This window comes from Pieris brassicae, chromosome 10, assembly GCF_905147105.1.
Source record: "Pieris brassicae chromosome 10, ilPieBrab1.1, whole genome shotgun sequence".
NCBI classification, from domain to species: Eukaryota; Metazoa; Arthropoda; class Insecta; order Lepidoptera; family Pieridae; genus Pieris; species Pieris brassicae.
In genome coordinates this window covers 12,164,322-12,183,462 of record NC_059674.1, presented here as the reverse complement: position 1 = coordinate 12,183,462, position 19,141 = coordinate 12,164,322, and the positions used below count along the sequence as shown (strand labels likewise).

Below are 19,141 nucleotides of genomic sequence, written 5' to 3'. Positions count from 1 at the left end.
CACACGTGATTTCGTTTATACACTTTTACTACAGTTGTGGTAACTACAAATTACATTACCTGAGTATACGTTACTTTAAAATATCATAATTTTAGACTTTCGAATTTAAAGTGATAAACTGTTTCGACGATTCGCATACATTGAACCATGGAGTTTGACATTTTGCTTTTGTAGCAAGTTGGCGGCGTTTCCAAGCTACCAGGTAACTCTCAACAGCGATAGCGATTCCAATTTCATATTATTATGATGAATATATACAATACTACATCTAGAAACCATAAATATTTCGCCATAAGAAATGAAATAAAAATTAGAGAGTGCAATTTCAGGCAATTATTCAACTCGGCACTTTTTCACAGAGTATCTATATATATTTATATTGTTTTAATAGTTGTAAACAAAAAAATATTTAATTCCTTTCAATTAGTATGTAATCTCTATACTATTGCTACCCTGTGCGATAATCAGAGAATACTAAATCTAATATAGCACAACTAGGAGTCTCAAAATCCGGGGCCGTATATTATATTAGGCTGAGAACAGAACGGTTAAATGATTCCTCTCTTGTGCACTTTCCTTAAACATATTTCATTCGTCATGTTTCATTCTACAAATATATTCAAGCTAAAGTTGAAAGTCGGGTTATCACTAAAGATTTATTTATAAACCTAATTCATAATTCATATATTTATTGCTTAACTTCATTACGAAACGTTACACTAAATTAATAAAGACTATTTAATAGATATTATGTGTGCGTTAATGGGGATTTATTATAAAATGCTGTACAACAAAGATTGAATCAAATTGAAAATTGTTTAAATCTCAAACTTAATATAAGCATTGAATTGTATTCTTTTTCGTCATATATATTTTAATTATAGGTTGTGTTGTTTGAGTATAGAAAATTAACTCGAAAAGTACTAAACCGATTACAGTATTTTATTATTATTTTGCTGTGACGTCACTTGACTTAAACTGCGAGTCCGAATTCTCCTTTGTTACATATGGCCAATTGTTCTGCACGGCTGTGAAGCTTGGACAATTAAAGAAGATACCCTCCGGCGCTTAGAAGCATTTGAGATATGGTGCTATCGTCGCATGCTTCGTATAAGCTGTATCCAGAAGGTCTCTAACGAGAAGGTTCTGAAACGAGTTGGAATGTCGAAAAAAATTATGCAGAACATTAAACAACGGAAAGTTCCATACCTGGGCCACGTGTTGCGCAATGACCGCAACCTCCTTGAATTAATTGTAATAGGTAAAACAACCTCCAGTAATGGCCTCTCCACTAAAAGAAGAAGATTTTTTTTTTTGGGAGAATCTCTTGTATCTGATTATTATACCTCAAAATATCAATTTCCATGTTAAATAGTCATCATTAAAATTGTGTTTATACTAGCAAAATGGCATGAACTTTTATGGCACCTCAACATTCTGAGAATTCTTATGAATGTTTTCCTCGGTTATGTCAAGCCATCAATAAAGAATAACGCGGTATTTACGGAAATATCCAAATAACCATAAAACTATATTCGCGCAATAGATAAGGGATGGTAACCGACTGGTGCAAGGGCAGGGGCCCCCATGGGCTACAGGGACAGATGCATGGAGCCACCAAAATAAAAACTTATTTTATACTATAACTTACCGATAGGTTTCTATACCAAGTATCACTGGTAAAGAAATCTATGGGATGTGACACTTTAGGTTCTTTTGTCTTTAGTCTATTAGTCTATTTTGTAGCGATCAACGATAAAATGTCGATGTTATACTTACACTTAAAATACATTAACATCTTTTCCCAGATTCTCCCTTAATTCCCAACCTCCCATAATCCAACACACCTAAGACCATGTGTACTGAATTCTTTACAATCAACACACATTTATTAATAATTTTATTCGCATATCGTATCCACACGGAGTTCCTGTATACATATACATACCTACATTTTGACCTGTAAAATGTTTGTAGACTTTTGGGACTTAACATTTAAAGATCAAATCAGTGTATTTGAAGAATATTATAGGTTGCAAGTAAGCCAGGGCCTCTGGTTGTCTTAATTCAACCCATGCCACGGTCGTGTGCTATCGTGCACATAAAGTCAAACGGGGAAATTAAAAAGAGTTACGGCCGCATCGACGCCGCGGGCTTGCGCTTTTTTCCGATAGTAATTAGTGGGTATATCAGTTTTATTTGCTACCAATTTTATCTCTAAATGCACTGTATTTTATTTACGACAGTTTAATTATCATTGATAATTGTCATACTAATTTTCGCAATATGCGTTTATTCGTTAGGTATTTTATAGAACTAGGAAGTATTTATATACTTTCAAAGAGATTTGATGCCTCTTACTGTGCAGTGCATTACTTTTAATTAGTTTAATTACTACTGAATAATGTCAACTACCTTTAGTATTTATGTGTTAAACGCGTTTAACATAACAATATTAAAGTAATAAAGGTCGGAACGCAACGGACAGCCTCGTACCAAGATTATGATTCCCTTCCAAGCGACCTTTACCATTTTAGAAAACTTTAGGGAGAAATTTGTGCTTTCATGTTACAGTTTAGACTGACTAATCATAATGTATATTATATTACATTCATATTTGCATAAAATTATTAAAAAATATATAGTTAGTACTGGTGCTACGAGGGCTACGAAATGTGGACCTTAAACATATTTCGTTACATTGCAATATACATATTTATTGGCGTTGTAAAAAAAATACCGTCACATTTTTCGGTTACGTGCCATCTTTTTCTTGTCCCTACCACGGTTGATTCGAAGAGATTCGAAGCCTTTAATTACATAAATATATAATAACGATAACAATAATAGTAATAATTAAATTATTAATGAAATTCTGTAATAACCTTAGTAGTAATAAGGTAAAATGAAATAATTGTATTATTTCATGCCTTTTGTTAAACTTTATACTAATTAACCAATTTTTGTAAAGTTGCAAATAGTAGATATTTTTTCGAAAAATAAGGTCATAAAGAAGTTTCACTTCTTACGTGTGTACTGTGTACACTAGACACGCACACAGGTTTTAGAGCATATTTTAGTTCACATTACAAGTCATAAAATACGGAATTGCTTATTTGCCTACAATTAACTTAAAAAACCCATTATTAATTTAAAGTTGTTTTTAATTAAAAATGTTCTCTGCGTTTTCACAATATTGCCTTTTACATACTGCAGGTATTGACTATATTTGTGAGAGGCTGGTACCAATAATAGGACTATAGAAGTCCTGTGGTAACCAGCCTCCCAGCGCGATATCCCTCAGAATATATACAAAAACATGACTACATACTAAAGTAATAAACAAAATAAAACTAAAGCATGAGTGTTTGTGGGTGCATCAATATGTGTAAGGGTGTGTGAAGTAAACGTGTGTGAATGACTTTAATTTAAAGTCTACCTCCAATAACTATAGATTACAAATTTTCTGTTGCATCGTAATCAAGGTTTTTTAGAAATTTAGGAATATCTCTGTTTTAATTTTTTGCTTTATTTTGGCTGTATATACTTAAGGAACTTTATTGTACAAAAATAGCTAATTAAAGGAACTATCTACGTAGATTAAAAATATAAATAAATTAACGATCGTTTGCCTTTCATAAAAGGCTTTTGAAATATTTTTAACCCTCTTGCGGTTAGCCGAATATAAATTCTTATCCAATATTCACAAATTCTCGCGGCATTCTAATGTTCAGTAGCAAATTGCAATTTTCTCATGCCGTCCGTGTCGCCGCGTTAAATATTATATCTTTAAAAATATCGTCTACGAGCTTAATACGGAAATTCTTTTTAAAATCCACGCGAACGTTTCAAAAAATACTTAAATTTTCACAAACGGCTGCACTAACATATAATAACTAGGCTAATCTTTATGTAAGGATGTGGCACTTGATGAGAATTTTTAAAGTTTTAATTGTAATAAATCTATTTATACACTAGCGGACCCGACAGACGTTGTACTGTCTTTACTATGAATTTTGAACTCGAATTGATATAATTAACTAAAAATTCTTTATGATATTCAAAATTCTTTGTTTGTTTTTCTGGCGCGTATATAAATAGCGACATGTGAAAAACATGGATTATCAAGATTAATGCCACAAACAATAAGCGACTGTAATTAATTTATATGCATTTTATCAATGTAATAACTCCGATCGAAGCATTTCTTTAAAACGATATTCATTTTTCTTCTCATCCTCTTCAAAAGTTTGAATTATAAAAGCACTGTGCTATCGTAAAAAAAGTCATAATAACTTAATATGGTGGTTAATCTGGAAACCCTACTACGCTATATATGTCACACAACTGGAGGCTGTACAAAATAAATTTTTACGTATTTTAAATTGTCGCATGAATGTGTGTAGTGGGTGGTAGGGCTAAATACAAGGAGCTTTTAAAAAAATATAATTTACTTTCTTTGAGTACTAGGCGTAATTTGATAGATTGTGTCACTGTAAAAAAATATGCGTACATGAACTAACTTGTTCAAATCTTCTCGAACTCATAACATTCAATGTTCCTGCCACGTCTCTACGCTCGCACAGAAGCTTTAACCTTCCGACTCCCAGAACCAACATTGGGTTCCGCGAGCCTCTTCACAGGATGTGTTCTTCTTTGTATTCTGCGACTAATATCGATCTTTTTTCGCACTCCTCCACTGCTTCATTTATGAATAGGTTAAAACAACTATTAGTCCTAAACCTTGTATCTTTCTTTTTTATTATGGATACTGGTATGTTTGTCGTTCTCCTGATTTATAAACTTTATATACTACTACTACTCTGTCTACTTAAATATTTTGTATTGTAGTGTCTACTTAAATATCATTCTGCTGTCATGTTTTGTTTTGTTTTGCTTTATATCTTATTTTTTATCAGTGAAACTTTTTGTGGATATATCCAATGTCTTAATTTTATGTTTATTTTTTTGTTTTATACTTTTAGAGATGTATCTGTTTTGTTTCCTAAAAAAATAAATAAGTATTATTAAATTTTCTAATTTTCCGCGCAATTTCATTATTTTTTTCTTTCATAAGAACCGTCTCCTGACTATAACAAATACAACAAAAAATAGTTAGCCTTTCACGCGTGATGCCGAGACCAAGGACAATAGTGATTCATTTTTATATATATAGATATTAAAGCTCTCATAACCAATTAGTTACAACTTAGTAAGCATAGATTTCGGGTAATATAATTAATTTAATCGTTAGAGTTCGTCACTTAAACTCCTGTACTAAGTAATTAGTATTTTTTCATAATTTAATATTTTATATATGTCCAAATTATTATTCTGATATTGTTTACCAAAGCCAAAGGATATAATATAATAGTACAAGCAACTGATGCAAATTAAAAGCCTCAGAAAGGGCGTCTTCGTGTTGTACCTATGTCCCGACGTCTTCTAAAATACCAAACCCTTGCTGTACTGATCACTAAATTGCTTGGCGACATACAAAATAAAATAAAAGTATATGATTAATGTGTACTCCAGTGAGTTACGCGTTGTAGTGACGTGCTACATATGCTACGACGTAGAACTTTCAAAGGTTTTACTTATATAATTATATGACTCCTTGACAAATAGGTTTTATTTATTTGGTGTATTATAAAAATATTAACTTGTTATTTTGGTCTTGTAAATGTTTGATGTTCTTTTAACATCAATAAGGTTTTTGATGCCAAATATTATGCACATCGAAAGCATCGCAAGAAATCACGCTTAGTAGGTATTTGCACCTAGCTCGACAACAACTATCTTAAAAAACTTGATTCTAAATCTTAGCCTCAGTAGAGCGAGAAAAGCGCGATGTTTTTAGCGCTCGCGGCGCTTTCAGCTGATTTATACTTCGCTTATCGCCCGCTGAATTTATTTGTCTGCTCGCTGCAGCCCACTGATGGTGGCTTCATTTAGTCGGCATTATTACTTTTAGACCTGCCAACAATTTTTCTGCGTATTTTATTATAATATTTTAGAGATAATTGATTATATTGCTTGAAACAATGCATTATTCTTAACATTTTCTAATTCTTTAAATATGTTCATGCATAATTACTTTTGAATTTAAATCGAATAATGAATTCTTCTTTAAAGCAATATATGTTCAGAAAATGTTAAGAAGATAGCTTTAATATTGTATATCAGAATTTTATTTTTGGGACGATATCGTGCCATATGTGAACAATATTTCACCTCTAAAGATATTTAAGTCTTGACGCGGGTTGTCTAGGCTGTGGTAATTGTACAAATTATAAATATGTGACCGAGCGCTGCGACGCGGATTACAGTCGCATCACAGTCCACATAACGTTTGCAGTAATGAGCAATGTAATTAGTAATAGGAAATTTAAAATATAATACCAATCCTGTAATAAAAATAATGTTAATAACAGTAAATTCATGATAAACCTATAATCTATATATTACCGGTTCTCATAATACTTACAAGTCTAGTGTTAAGGACATACATTTAAAAAATATAAATGTAACGCAAAATAGCCTTAGTATATGAGTATTCCCTTATAAGTATAATTACCCTTAAATTACTCAGTAGTACTAAATTGTCATCGATATAATGAACAACTCAACAATATGAAAACTGTGGAAACATTCCCTTCACCGCACTGTACGATTATTTATTTACACCGTATGCAGATTAATAAACTTTTAATGTTCAACTGTTCTGTGGTCTAATAATTTTCAATGGATGACCTCTTTATTCTTACATTATTTTGTTGTAACGGGTTTGTTACAGAACCTAGTGACCTTACACATTCTTAGGTCCGCAATACTTATCTCAAATCAAGTAAATATAACTATCGTGATATCTGTGGGTGTGAACCAAAATGATAATGTATGCATGTTTTAAATTGTATGAAAGTATTTTAATAACGGAAACAATGTTAATAGATTTAATTAAATATTTTATAAACTACAGAAAGCCGAAGCGCTTAGCCAAATATTAGCAAAAGCGCGCTAGTTGCAGATGTGTTTTTTTGCAGGCGCGGGTTATTTTAATTTTACTTCTTTTTGCTTTAGCATTGGCGGTTCATTTTGTTACGAGAATTTTCTGTTTTCGTTAGCATTGCACGAGTATTTCCCTATTTTAATTAAATGCAAGTAGAATTGAAATTGTTTTGTGTAATAAATAGCCTGCAAAAAGGTTTTTAACTTAAGGTTTTTAATTTAAGTAATCTTAATAAAGTTTTTAGAATTAAGCTAAAAATAAAATCTTTAGTATTGTAATAATTACGAAATCATTTTTTATGGTTTGAACTCGCGTGTTCCTTACATTCTGAAAAGTTGTTTAAAAATATATGTGCCGTACGAACAGTGTTAATTACATATTGTAAAAATTATCCAATGGTGCAGTCGTGATTCGAACGCCTAAACTCAGGGCCAAGAGTCTAGCCACTACACTAATCACATCACCAAGTATATACAAGTAGATTCGATTTAAAATGTACAATATTTACACTTAAGGTCCCTACTATATTTTTATTATGTAATATTTAGAACCACTTATGGTAACTAGAAATATGTATTTAGGTAAATTTATCAGCGTAAGACCTATAAACACATTAATATTATATTTATTTTTCTAGTTGTGTATTTATTAATAATACCTATGTTACTGTGTCTAATAATTATAAAAACTATAAATATCAAACTTTTAATCAAACAACGATAGCGGAGTTATAAATAATAACATTTATTTCTTTTTATTCTTATTTTTCTTAATCAAACTTGTTGTATCGTCATTTAACTGTTGGAAAAAGGCTTTAGATGTTTTTAAAGATTTATCATTAGTCTCCACACTTTTCTTTGTATTTCTATGGTCTGTAACTTTCATAACTTGTCCCTTTTGTTTCTGGAACATTTTCTTTTTCCTTCTTTCTCTGTTTCTGTCTGTTTGTGTTCTTTCTTCTTTACTCATAAGGTCTCCTTTGTGCTTCTTCTTCACTTCTTCTGGAGCTAATAGTGCTGCATCGCTAGTGGCAACAGGGGCAACCTCTTCCATTGAAATTGCTGGTGTGTTACTGATGATTTTAACTTCCGCTTGAGGTGCTTTTGGAGTGTAATGATAATGGCATAAAGCATCAAGTTTTTCAAATAACTTGGACATTTTATCACGAATCTCTTTATGGCTCTCTGGTTCATCTTCTTCTTGATGATCTCCAGATTCTGCCTGCTTTTGCTTCAAATACTCAGCTTCATAAACTTGAGCTAAGCTAAGCTTGCTCTTTGAGTGATCTAGAATTTCGGGTTTTTTGAATGCTAGTTGATCATCTACTGGTTTTTCTTTCTTTTCAACATCATCCCATGCTTTATCTTTAATTCTCTGACGTATGAGACCTTCTAAAGTTACTGTTGTTTGTTCAGTTATTATTGGGGCTGGCCGTGTAGTCAAGTCAAAATCAACAACCTCTTGGAGTAATGAGTTTTGTGGACGTTTAGTAGCATCAACTTCACCTTTTAGTTGCCATGGAGCTTCTTTAATGGATTTTTCTTCTAACCTTGATATGTGTTGTTTGAGTCTTTCTTGTCTTAGTTCAAATTCAGATTTCTTTTCATCTTTATTAACAACTGTAGTGAGTTCTTCCGTATTACTTTGATGGGAATCACTCTCAGAATCAGTATCTGGTTGAAGACCAGTAAACCTTACCTTCTTATCAGAACTTTTAGGAATTGTATCTTCACAATCATTATCTAAATCACTAGCTATATCTTCATCTGGCATATCTTGATCATCTATATCTCTATTCTCAATACCTTCATCATATTTATTATTTTCTTCACTTTCATAAGAGTTGTCATCATTAAAGAAATCTTTATACATCACATCCTCATCATCTTCAGACTCTGCTTCATCAATATCTTCAAATAAATTTATTGACTCTTCATCATCATCTTTTTTCTTGCCCTTTTCCTCCATCTTTTCTTCATTAATTAAAAACTGTTCCATTTCTTGTAGTTTAAAAAATTGGTCATCTACAATGGAAGACTTTTTAAGAGACTTTCTCTCATTCTTAGCTTTGTTTGTTCTCCCAGTTGATTTACTTGGGAAGGATATTTCATCCTTTTTAGGTTTTGAATTTTTTTCCTCCATTTCTTGCATCTCCTCCTCATCAGTTTCATTTTCTAATTCGGGTATATCTATAGGAAAATTCAAATCGTTTTTATTTGAGATACAATTGGCGACTTCCCATACCAAATGGTCCCAACACTCAGAATTCTGTAACTCAATTTGTTGCCATATTTGCTCTTCATCAAGTTCCTCTATAATGAGATCCTGCAATGCACCACCTTTTGATTTTTTGTGAGTCTTTTCCTCTGATTTTGTAAAATCGTACAACGTTTTAATTAAGTTTTTTACGTCCCCTTTGATATCATTTTGAATAGCTAAATAATTTACAGGTTTTGCTGTTATATCACTAAACTTTTCTATTAAATGTTCCATGATTATGTACCCATGAATTTAGCTACTATATACTTTTTTTACTCACGATTTATTGCATCAAAAATAGCTTTTTAATAGTAAATTTATTAATAAACACGTGCGACTCATGGATTTGATTTCTGGGTTAATCAACAACAATAATAGATGACGGCTATGTCTCTGACAATGACTGACAAAAGACTGACAGCAGAACAAATTTTGGCAATGTGGCTTAAAGTCAACTGAAATTCTTACAAATTCGAATAAAATACTTAATTTAAATGACGTACCAAGTCGTTTTGTTCTTCACATTATCATTATTATAAAATTTACCTAATCTTAAGAATATCTATTAAAGTAAATAGGATTATAAAATGGTGAACCCAACATTGCGTTGAATTAAATCTATCTCATATCTCTATGGAGTGTTTTCTCTCATTCGCAAACGCTGGCATAATATCTTATACTAAATCATTCTAATTGCTATTTTTCACAAAGGTCATCTTTTGTCTCTTTCTGTAAACCTTTTTAAAGTGATAAAAATAGGCAAAATTACTAATTTAGTTAAAACCATGTTAAATGAAATTCTAGTATAGGAAAAATAGGCAAATATATATTTGATACATTGAACAGAAAATGCATTACATAAATATTTTATTTGTTGACAAGGGAAAAAATATATAAAATGTATGAGTTTATGCATAAGTCATATATACTTGGTATTATCTACTTACTAACTTTCCTAGTTTGTGGTATCTAAATCTTCTGTGGGCTACTCTATAATTTCTACTCGTTGACGTGCAAGGGGTATTTTTTGTTTGATATCTAATTTTCAACTTTCGTGTTATTTTTTTACTTTTGTGATAACTTATAAAAAATTAGTAGATAAACTATGTTCTCTAATATCCAATCGTGATATATCTTCAAGGAACGTGTCAAAACCTTGATTACTTAAGTTGTTAACTATATGAAATATCCACAAAAGTACTGTGCAGTCTACAGGTAAAATTTCTTTTTTGAGGTAACTGTTAATCACTTAATAGGTAATACACACTTGTAAAGATTCCATGCGCTTTCCGCATCAGTTGATATTGATATAGAGACTAACATTAGAATCTTTTTCAACTACATACTTACAATATATGTGATATATGCCAATATGTTCATTATCGCTTCCTTAAAGTGAAAGGTACGTTATTATTTTATTAATCATCAGCATTACGGTAATCACGGTTTTGTGTATATAATATTGTTACAGACAATTCTACTATAGTTTAAAAAACTTAACTATGGGCGTAGATTTAAACAATTATAATAACAGAATTCTCAATTGCTTAACAAAAGTCTTGATTTCGTTTTTATATGTTTTATCATAACAATGTGAACAACATCCAACACATTGTTTTATATTGAAATCATGGGTGATAAGAATTATGTACAGTAATTATTTTTTAGCAACAATGGACCCGCAAGATCAGATGGAAATGAAATACAATGCAGGAAATGAAGTAGGGGGTTTGGAATTATGTATAGTTTGTGGAGATAGAGCTTCAGGACGGCACTATGGTGCTATTAGTTGTGAAGGTATGTGGCACAATTTGTTACTTTATTACCTGTAATAGTATGTAGTTACTGTTAGCTTTAGGTATCAAAGCATATAAATAATCCTTTATTAAGACTATTTTCTTAAATTATATATTTGTATATCTTTATTAAAACATAATTACAAACTATTCTCTTGCTACTGTTATAAATAAACAAAAAAGATTAGTTTTATTTCAACTGTCATGACAGTATTTGATTTCGATATTCACTGTGTTGAATGTGCTGAACATGTTCCTGTCATTTTCAAATACCATCAAGAAACTATATATAATAGTATTACAATCTAATAGCTTATTATCTTATCCATCCAGGGTGCAAGGGCTTCTTCAAAAGATCAATCCGCAAGAAACTAGGCTATCAGTGTAGAGGAAGTATGAACTGTGAAGTTACAAAACACCACAGAAATAGATGCCAGTACTGTCGTCTACAGAAATGCTTGGCTTGTGGTATGAGAAGTGACTGTGAGTATAAATACTATAATTACTTAAGCTTCTGTTAAAAAAGTCCCAAGTATTTGAGGTGTAAGCTTGACATAATGTGCATGCAGAACCTGGTCTAATCAAGTGAAACAAGATATGAATCTATTAACATATATAGGAAAAAAAAATTGTATTGTAAAATTTATTTAATATGAATATGATTCTATAGATCTTAGATACAATTTAATTTGAAATAGAGAATCTATTTCAATCTATGTCAATTACTAATTATCAGTTTCAACATTATTATCATTATTTACATAAACTCATTTATTTCCTTGAATGACAGAATTGGTAGTCTCAATATTTCTCAAAAGTATCTGTAGATTAGATGACCTATAGTAGCAAATCTTTTTAAATGCCTAAAATATACAATAATAATGTTTGGAACAAATAAAATGAGCAGTAATTCTTGTATTGTGTGGCACAGCGGTCCAACATGAGAGGAAGCCGATAGTAGAGAAAGTAAAGAGTGAACGGGATGTTCATGAACGACAAGCAGCCTATTCAAAACTATTGGGACTTGCCAACCATACACAGGGACAGGTGCGTGGAAAGATTTAAATGAAATGCTTAAGAATAATAGGTTAATATTTTGATTAAAAAAAGTTAAATTAGCTTCTTGATAAAAAATAAATCTGAAACTTATGTGTTTATTTATCCACTACATTGTTGCATAATTATAATAAATGCTAAATAATTATTTAGCAGCTTTATAAATAATTGTTATTCTGTTATTACATGAACTTATCAGTAATAAGCTGTTTCTCGCAACCATTCTAAGTCATGCTGTTTCATGATAAGTAGAAAAAATTACAAAAATTTATCATATTTAATAAATAACACTAGGTCCATGGTTAAGATGGGTGGGCGATTAGTTCAATACCTAATGAATAAGTCAGCATTTCATCCAGCAAAATATGAATCATATATGTTCATTTAATGAAATTCAAATTAATAAATAATTCAAGGATGTTGTCGACATACCTAAGCAGTATTTTATGCTTTAAAGTTAAGTAAGATTTATGGATTTACTTTTAAATCATTATATAAAGGTTTATATTTCATTGCAAATTTTCTGTAATTGCATTGTTAACAACATTATGTTTGTTTTCCTTAGATTAACCCAAAGGAGGAAGGAGGCGAGGCTTTTGGAGCAGTATCTCCAGCAGCTCCGGCTTTAAACTTTGCTTTAGCTGCTGCTGTTGCTTTCAACAAAGGGAATCCAGGTAGATCGCATGTTACAAATTCTTATTTTTTAAATAAAACACTTTAGACTTAAGCTTTGTATTTACACACAGCTATTGTATTTCTTATAAAAATTGTAATTTTCAGCCGTTGCTCCATACTTGGGTAGTGGGCCCAATGAGTTGGATGGAGCAAGACGGCAACAGCTCATGTTGCAGACACAACTGGCAAAGAATCTCTTCAAAATGGGACAATTTGGTAAGGATACAGTACAGTTCTGTTATTTACTTATTGTGTAGTACATGTTTAAATATCATTAAATTTATCATTTTTTCGTCTGAATTTCTAAGCCATATTATCTGTGTTACATATACACACCTGGACATACTATTTTTATTTGTTTTCATTTACAGATTTTCTTATGTTCAATTTGATACTTTAATCCACTCGCATTGTATATTGTGTTTTTAAAATGAAACATTTGTGAAACGAAAATGTATATGTATTCTACGTAAATTTAAGTTTAATTATTTTTCTTTGTTAGATCAATTTATAATATTTTCTGTTGACATACATAAGTGTATTGGTGTATTGGCCTGTATGAATAAACTTATTTTGGGTTTGAAATATTTTTAAACTGAAAAAAATATTGTTCATATGCAGGTGCAATTAATGAATACCTGCAATCAGCGTACGGGGCCACGCCTCCTGACGTACCCATGGCCGCCTTACACGCAGCGGACACACAGCAAACTGATGGCGAGTATTATTCTTATTTATTATAGCGAAAAAACTGTAATAGAATATATTATATAAACATTATTCGTATATGCATTAAAGGTTTTGTATAAATGAGGCTTAATTTTCTCAATCGATTTCATTATTTGTAATATATTCAATATTATATGAAAAGTGAGCGAGTAAATGAGATAGACCGTCAGACATAATATATTGACAAAGTAATGGACATTTGTTGAGACCAGCGTCCGTACTTTGTAACTTCCAATAGGATAGGAATTGGATGCAGTTCTCTCAATATCCGTAACGCTGATGTAAGAACTCTAGCATCATATTATTGAAATCGGAATAGCTATCCGGTCCATATTTGAGCTGCAGAAGTTGGCTATTCGGAGTATTTCCCCAAGGGATTCGGTACGGTATAAGTTTAAGGAATTAAATATTATAACACTATCTGGTCAATATAATATTAATGATTTTAAAACAAATGGTTACTTACCAGTATACGCAAATAGAACTAATTTAAGCAAAGGTACCAACCAGGCTTCAGTAGATAAACCACTCCTTATATGGAAATTGTATTCGTTTTTATTACAAACTCATTTTTTATAAACTTCACGATTATTTAAATGTTCCTTGGGATTGATTCCTCCAGTTCAAAACAATTTGTATGACTCGAACGCTTGGTGATTAAGAAGAGTGGCAGAGACTTTCTTGCCAGTTCTTCTTGCTCTACCCCTTGCGAACTGGTAAATTTAGAATATTTAGAGAATTTAGAGTACTTGGTTACCTATATGAATAAAGTTATTTTGAGTTGGAGAAGTTACCGAGTAAGGGTTCTGATGTTAGGTGTCCACTGCCGTCTATAGACACTGCTAGAAAGGTCGCGAGTGCGTTGTCCGTTTAAATAAAAAGATCCTAGTTACAGGCTTCATAGTCATGGTAGTAGTTTATCTGATTTCTACGCATTTAAGTATATATGTTGCAGCCAACTAGCTTAATCAGCCGTTCAATTAACAGCCTAGCCTCTTAACTAAACAGCGCAGTTTAACTAGCGGACTGAAAGATATTTAGCCAGTTGATTAAGCAGCTAGGCACATGATCTGGATCAATTACGTTACTAAACTTGCTTAGCCGGTTGACTATTGATTTAAATTTAGTGTCGAAAGTCTTCTAACTATAAATATATTTGGCCATGCCCCATGCATGCTCTAAATAAATATCGATCCGTAAACGACAACTTTGATGGTGTTTTCCAAAGTTTAATGAAAAACAGCAAGTACACGAAGAGTGTTGTGACAATAGTCATGTGAATTTAGGTGTGACTGACTCAAAGTATTAATTTTTTTTATGTCGGACGTTTCATCTTTATATTACTGTCACATGGTCACTCTATGTACGAATGGCCAAAGTATTAGCCAGCCTATTGATTAGAGTTGTAACAAACGCTTTAGCTGAATATCTTTCAGGCCGTTAGTAAACGGCGCTGTATAGTTAAAAGGCTAGGCTGTTAATGGAACGGCTAATTAAGCTAGTTAGCTGCGACATATATATAGTAAGTGTATCATATATTATAATAAGTTGTTGTATTTAAAGTTTTAAATTTAACCATTTTATTAATTCTATTTTATAGGTGAAGAAATAGGTATCTTCAGTAACCCTGATTCGCTTGAATTGCCCTTATCGCTTCCGGGGTCGGGTGCGCCTGCGCTGCGATTACACGCGGCATGCGAAGCGGCTGCTAGATTATTGGGCGCTTTGGCTAGATGGGTGCTATCTATGAACACAGTTACTGCGTTGCCGTAAGTAGAAAAATATTAAATAATACCAGTGGATTGTACAAGAGAAATCATAGGTCTAATGTGGTTTGGAGCTGAAACAGTTTGGCTTTTTATAGACTTTAATCCAATAAGATTTGTTTATGTGTTTTATATGTCGTTTTTTTAAGTTTTTAGTTTGGTAATATATATATGACAATTTATTGTTTATATATTTCTGTCTATAGAGCTTTCAAAGTGACCATATAGTAAACAAATACATGTCCAGTTCTGAATCTTCTTTGAGTTTTCTGGATGGAAACCTTTTGATAATTATAGAGAAGTTTAAAAATCTTATAACCGCCAAATAAAATTATCTTCCAGTTTTGAGATCCAAGTCACGCTTCTCCGCAAGTCTTGGGCTGAGTTATTCGTATTGGGCCTTTGTCGTTGGGCCCAGCCTTTGGGGCTGGATTCACTTCTGCCTCTGATGTCAGCACACTTACACTCTGAGTTACGGGAAAGATCAGAGAGTAGGACTGGAAATCAGAACAGTGACGTCACTACACCAGAGGTAAAATATATACACATATTTTCAAAATTTACCATTTAACTTCGTTTTGAAGTGATACTTCTTTATCGGAATTGTAAAGAAAACACCGTCACATTTTTCGGTTACGAGTCACATTTTCCCGTTACGCGCCATCTTTTTCTTATCCCTACCACGGTTGATTTGAAGAGATTCAAAGCCATAAGCCAGTAATAAGGTAAAATGAAATATTTGTATTCACGTCTATGATAATAAAAGCCTTTTGTTAAACTTTATCTAATTTAATTTATTCAACCAATTTCTGTAAAGTTGCATATAGTAGATCATTTTATTACGCACACATCGTCATGCATTCATTAGAATATAACTTGTTGGTCAGGACTGCACATAAGATTCTGGGTTCAAATGGCTGTGGGAAAATATATGAATAATCATTGCGAATTTTCTTGTGGGATTTAAACATTACAAAATAAAAACAAGTAAAATAAAGTATTTGTATGCAACGGGCGGCCTTATCGTTAACAAGCGATCACTGCTTGCCTAGCAGTGATCGCTAGTAAAGATAAAAACAATTTTACAAAATTGGGAAGTTGGTGTAAAAATTATGTATATTAACATTTTATGTAAATAACTACTAATTAAAGCAATAAACAAACCTGTGTGGGCCTACGTGCGACTCTCATCCCTGAGGTCGTATGTTCGATCCCCGGCTGTGCACCAATGGACTTTCTTTCTATGTGCGCATTAAACATTTGCTCGAACGGTGACGGAAAACATCGTGAGGAAACCGGCTTGCCTTAGACCCAAAAAGTCGAAGGCGTGCGTCAGGCATAAAAGGCTGATCACCTACTTGCCTATTAGATTAATAAACGATCATGAAACAGATACATAAATCTGAGGCCCAGACCTAAAAAGGTTGTAGCCATTGATTTATTTTATTTTTAAACAAACCCTTACAGATAACAATATCGGACTATTCAGACGAGCGCATAACAGAAGTATCAACGATGCTGTCACGTCTTCACCAAGTGGTCCATAATATGCACCAGCTACGCATCAGCGACCGTGAACACGCACACTTGAGGGCTCTATGTCTTTTTTCGTCTGGTAAGTAAAAGTGATGTTTCGATTCCATTTCTGTGTACTGATATTATTTTAACCACCAAACAATCCTCGGTAAACTCCGGTATTGGATAAATAAATTAACATACATATTATGTATATGTATGATGAGCCTGTCCTTAAAGAATCAGATTGTAAAAAATATTATTTTATCGAATACATGAAAAAACCAGATTCTATAATAACCATGCTTTAGAGATCGGTTCCCAAACAAAATGTGTAAAAGACATAATTAGGTTTATGTAAAAAAATGACGGTACTAATAATAATTTGTCAAATGTATTTATAATTATAGTTATCGTTTTTTTTTAATTTAGGTCCCGTGCGTTAATTTCACATTATTCACAGATGGCGTTCCAGATTTTCTGACCCGAAAACTTCAGGACTATCAGATAAAAGTACTACGGTCTTTGCGCTCCATTTGTGACGAAGAGAGGGCCTTGACCCTAGTCCTACAACTTTCAGTACTACGCAGTTTCACCCCGACCTTTATAGAAGATGTCTTCTTCGTAGGCTTCGTAGGAGACGTCAGTATCGATGAGGTGATACCCTATTTGTTGAATGCGGAACGATAAGTATCAGCATTATGGCAACTCAGAGTGCTTAAAAAATACTATGTGAGAGAGACGGTGCGGAACGGATCGGCGTGGCGGTCATGAGAACTAATAATATTTTTATTTGCCACGGCCTTAATGTATTAATTATAACAATTTTATACTTTTAATTTGATCACATTAAGTATCGAGATAAACTGTTGAACTGTAATGACGTAACAGCAACACTCAACAGTGTGTAACAACAGAACAGCCTTAAACCCAACAACGGTTCTCTTTCTGCACAGACTCTAAACGTAATTTAAAAATGACTTTACACTTGGTCACGTGACCGATACAAACTGCTTTCACGCTAATTTCAACGGTTTAACCTAATGCAATGTTTTTTTTTGTATATTTACAAAAAAAAAATTTTTTTTTTCGGAAATAGTAAAGTGGAGGTAAAACTATTCACATGTACTAAGAAATAAAATAAAATAATTACTCCAAAATTGATTTTGATTAAGAAAACAAGAATTTTAGCATAATATAAAGCTATAAAAGGACTTATTTAGATGCCAGTGAAAAATTACGAATATGTTATATTAGTTTTATTTAAGTCAATATACAATTATTGTACTATTTTTAAACCTAAAACTTGGTTAAAATTTCTCTACTTCACACTAATTAAAAAGTAATTATAATCAAGACCACTTCCATAGACAAAAGTTACTAATTTCCGTGCTTGTAAGTACTCAAATACGTGCACGTTGTTCTTGATCATAATATAATTTGGTTGTGGCGTTATTTTGAAAGTGATATCCCTATTCCCCAAATACAATATTAAAACATATTTCCTAGACCATAAATATATGTTTGACAAGAGAATTTAGAAGAAGAAAACAAGTTGTGCCTTAAAATGTACCTTTTCCTGTGTTGAATATAAATCGAATTAAAAGTGGATATTTACAAATTTTGTACTTTCTAGGTCTAGTTATTCAAAATGTCTTCCTATTTAATAATTAAGAGATGATAATAATAATCCGTCCGATAAGTTACAATTAAGTTATTTATAAGTGCCTTAATAAAATTATTATAACCTTATTGTGTTATTTATTGAAATATATCCTATAACGATTATTTGTCGCATATGAACGGGGGTCGCTGAGGTAAAGAGGATTAGGATAATAAACCTGAGTAGTGCCACGACACTAGTATGATATTCTCATGTACCTCGAGTTCCGCTTTGGGGCCGTTCAAGTATTACGTAAGCACTATAGTGCCCACACATTGTCTATGCTTGAAAACGAAAGGCATTTCCTACAAAAAAATAATATGTTTACGTACTATTATTTTTGAGGATAATAGTGCATAAACAATTTTGGCGATAAATTGCAGTAAAACTGCTTACGTAATACTTGAACGGCTCCTTTGGGGAAACAATAAAAATATATATATATTGAAGTGTAAGACTGCGAAACTTATTTCATAAAAAGAAATACTTAAAAAAGTCAACTTATAACTTAGACACCAAGAGTTTACATAAGGGAAGGCTAACTATTGATCAAGCGGCGGTTGCTCCGGCTCCAGACTCTGTAAAAGGGCAGTATGTTTGGAAGAACAATGCAATCAGCTGGGAAGAGGAATTGGTTGATCAAGACTATATTATATAAAGGCTATAACAGAGC

General features: G+C 32.1%; 2 protein-coding genes across 6 annotated transcripts; one reads left to right on the top strand and one right to left on the bottom strand.

Annotated features, from left to right (window-relative positions):
* Positions 1-7,731: 7,731 nt before the first annotated feature.
* LOC123715592 (U3 small nucleolar ribonucleoprotein protein MPP10) lies at positions 7,732-9,662 on the bottom strand. Its single transcript, XM_045670744.1, has one exon. It carries the CDS (start codon positions 9,500-9,502, stop codon positions 7,754-7,756), a length of 1,749 nt encoding a protein of 582 aa, XP_045526700.1. The 5' UTR covers positions 9,503-9,662; the 3' UTR covers positions 7,732-7,753.
* A 629-nt stretch (positions 9,663-10,291) lies between these two features.
* Positions 10,292-18,563, top strand: LOC123715517 (nuclear receptor subfamily 2 group C member 2-like). 5 transcript variants are annotated; one of them, XM_045670562.1, is made up of 11 exons: positions 10,292-10,483; positions 10,937-11,065; positions 11,398-11,547; positions 11,999-12,111; positions 12,686-12,794; positions 12,901-13,011; positions 13,417-13,512; positions 15,125-15,293; positions 15,633-15,822; positions 16,758-16,905; positions 17,269-18,563. In XM_045670562.1, exons 2-11 carry the CDS (start codon positions 10,942-10,944, stop codon positions 17,493-17,495), a joined length of 1,437 nt encoding a protein of 478 aa, XP_045526518.1. In that variant the 5' UTR covers positions 10,292-10,483; positions 10,937-10,941; the 3' UTR covers positions 17,496-18,563. The 5 variants fall into 5 exon arrangements, with proteins under 5 accessions (XP_045526518.1, XP_045526515.1, XP_045526517.1 ...); XM_045670559.1 differs by having other exon boundaries at positions 11,996-12,111; positions 17,269-18,562; XM_045670561.1 differs by having other exon boundaries at positions 10,292-10,502; positions 11,996-12,111; positions 17,269-18,562.
* The last annotated feature ends 578 nt before the right edge of the window (positions 18,564-19,141 follow it).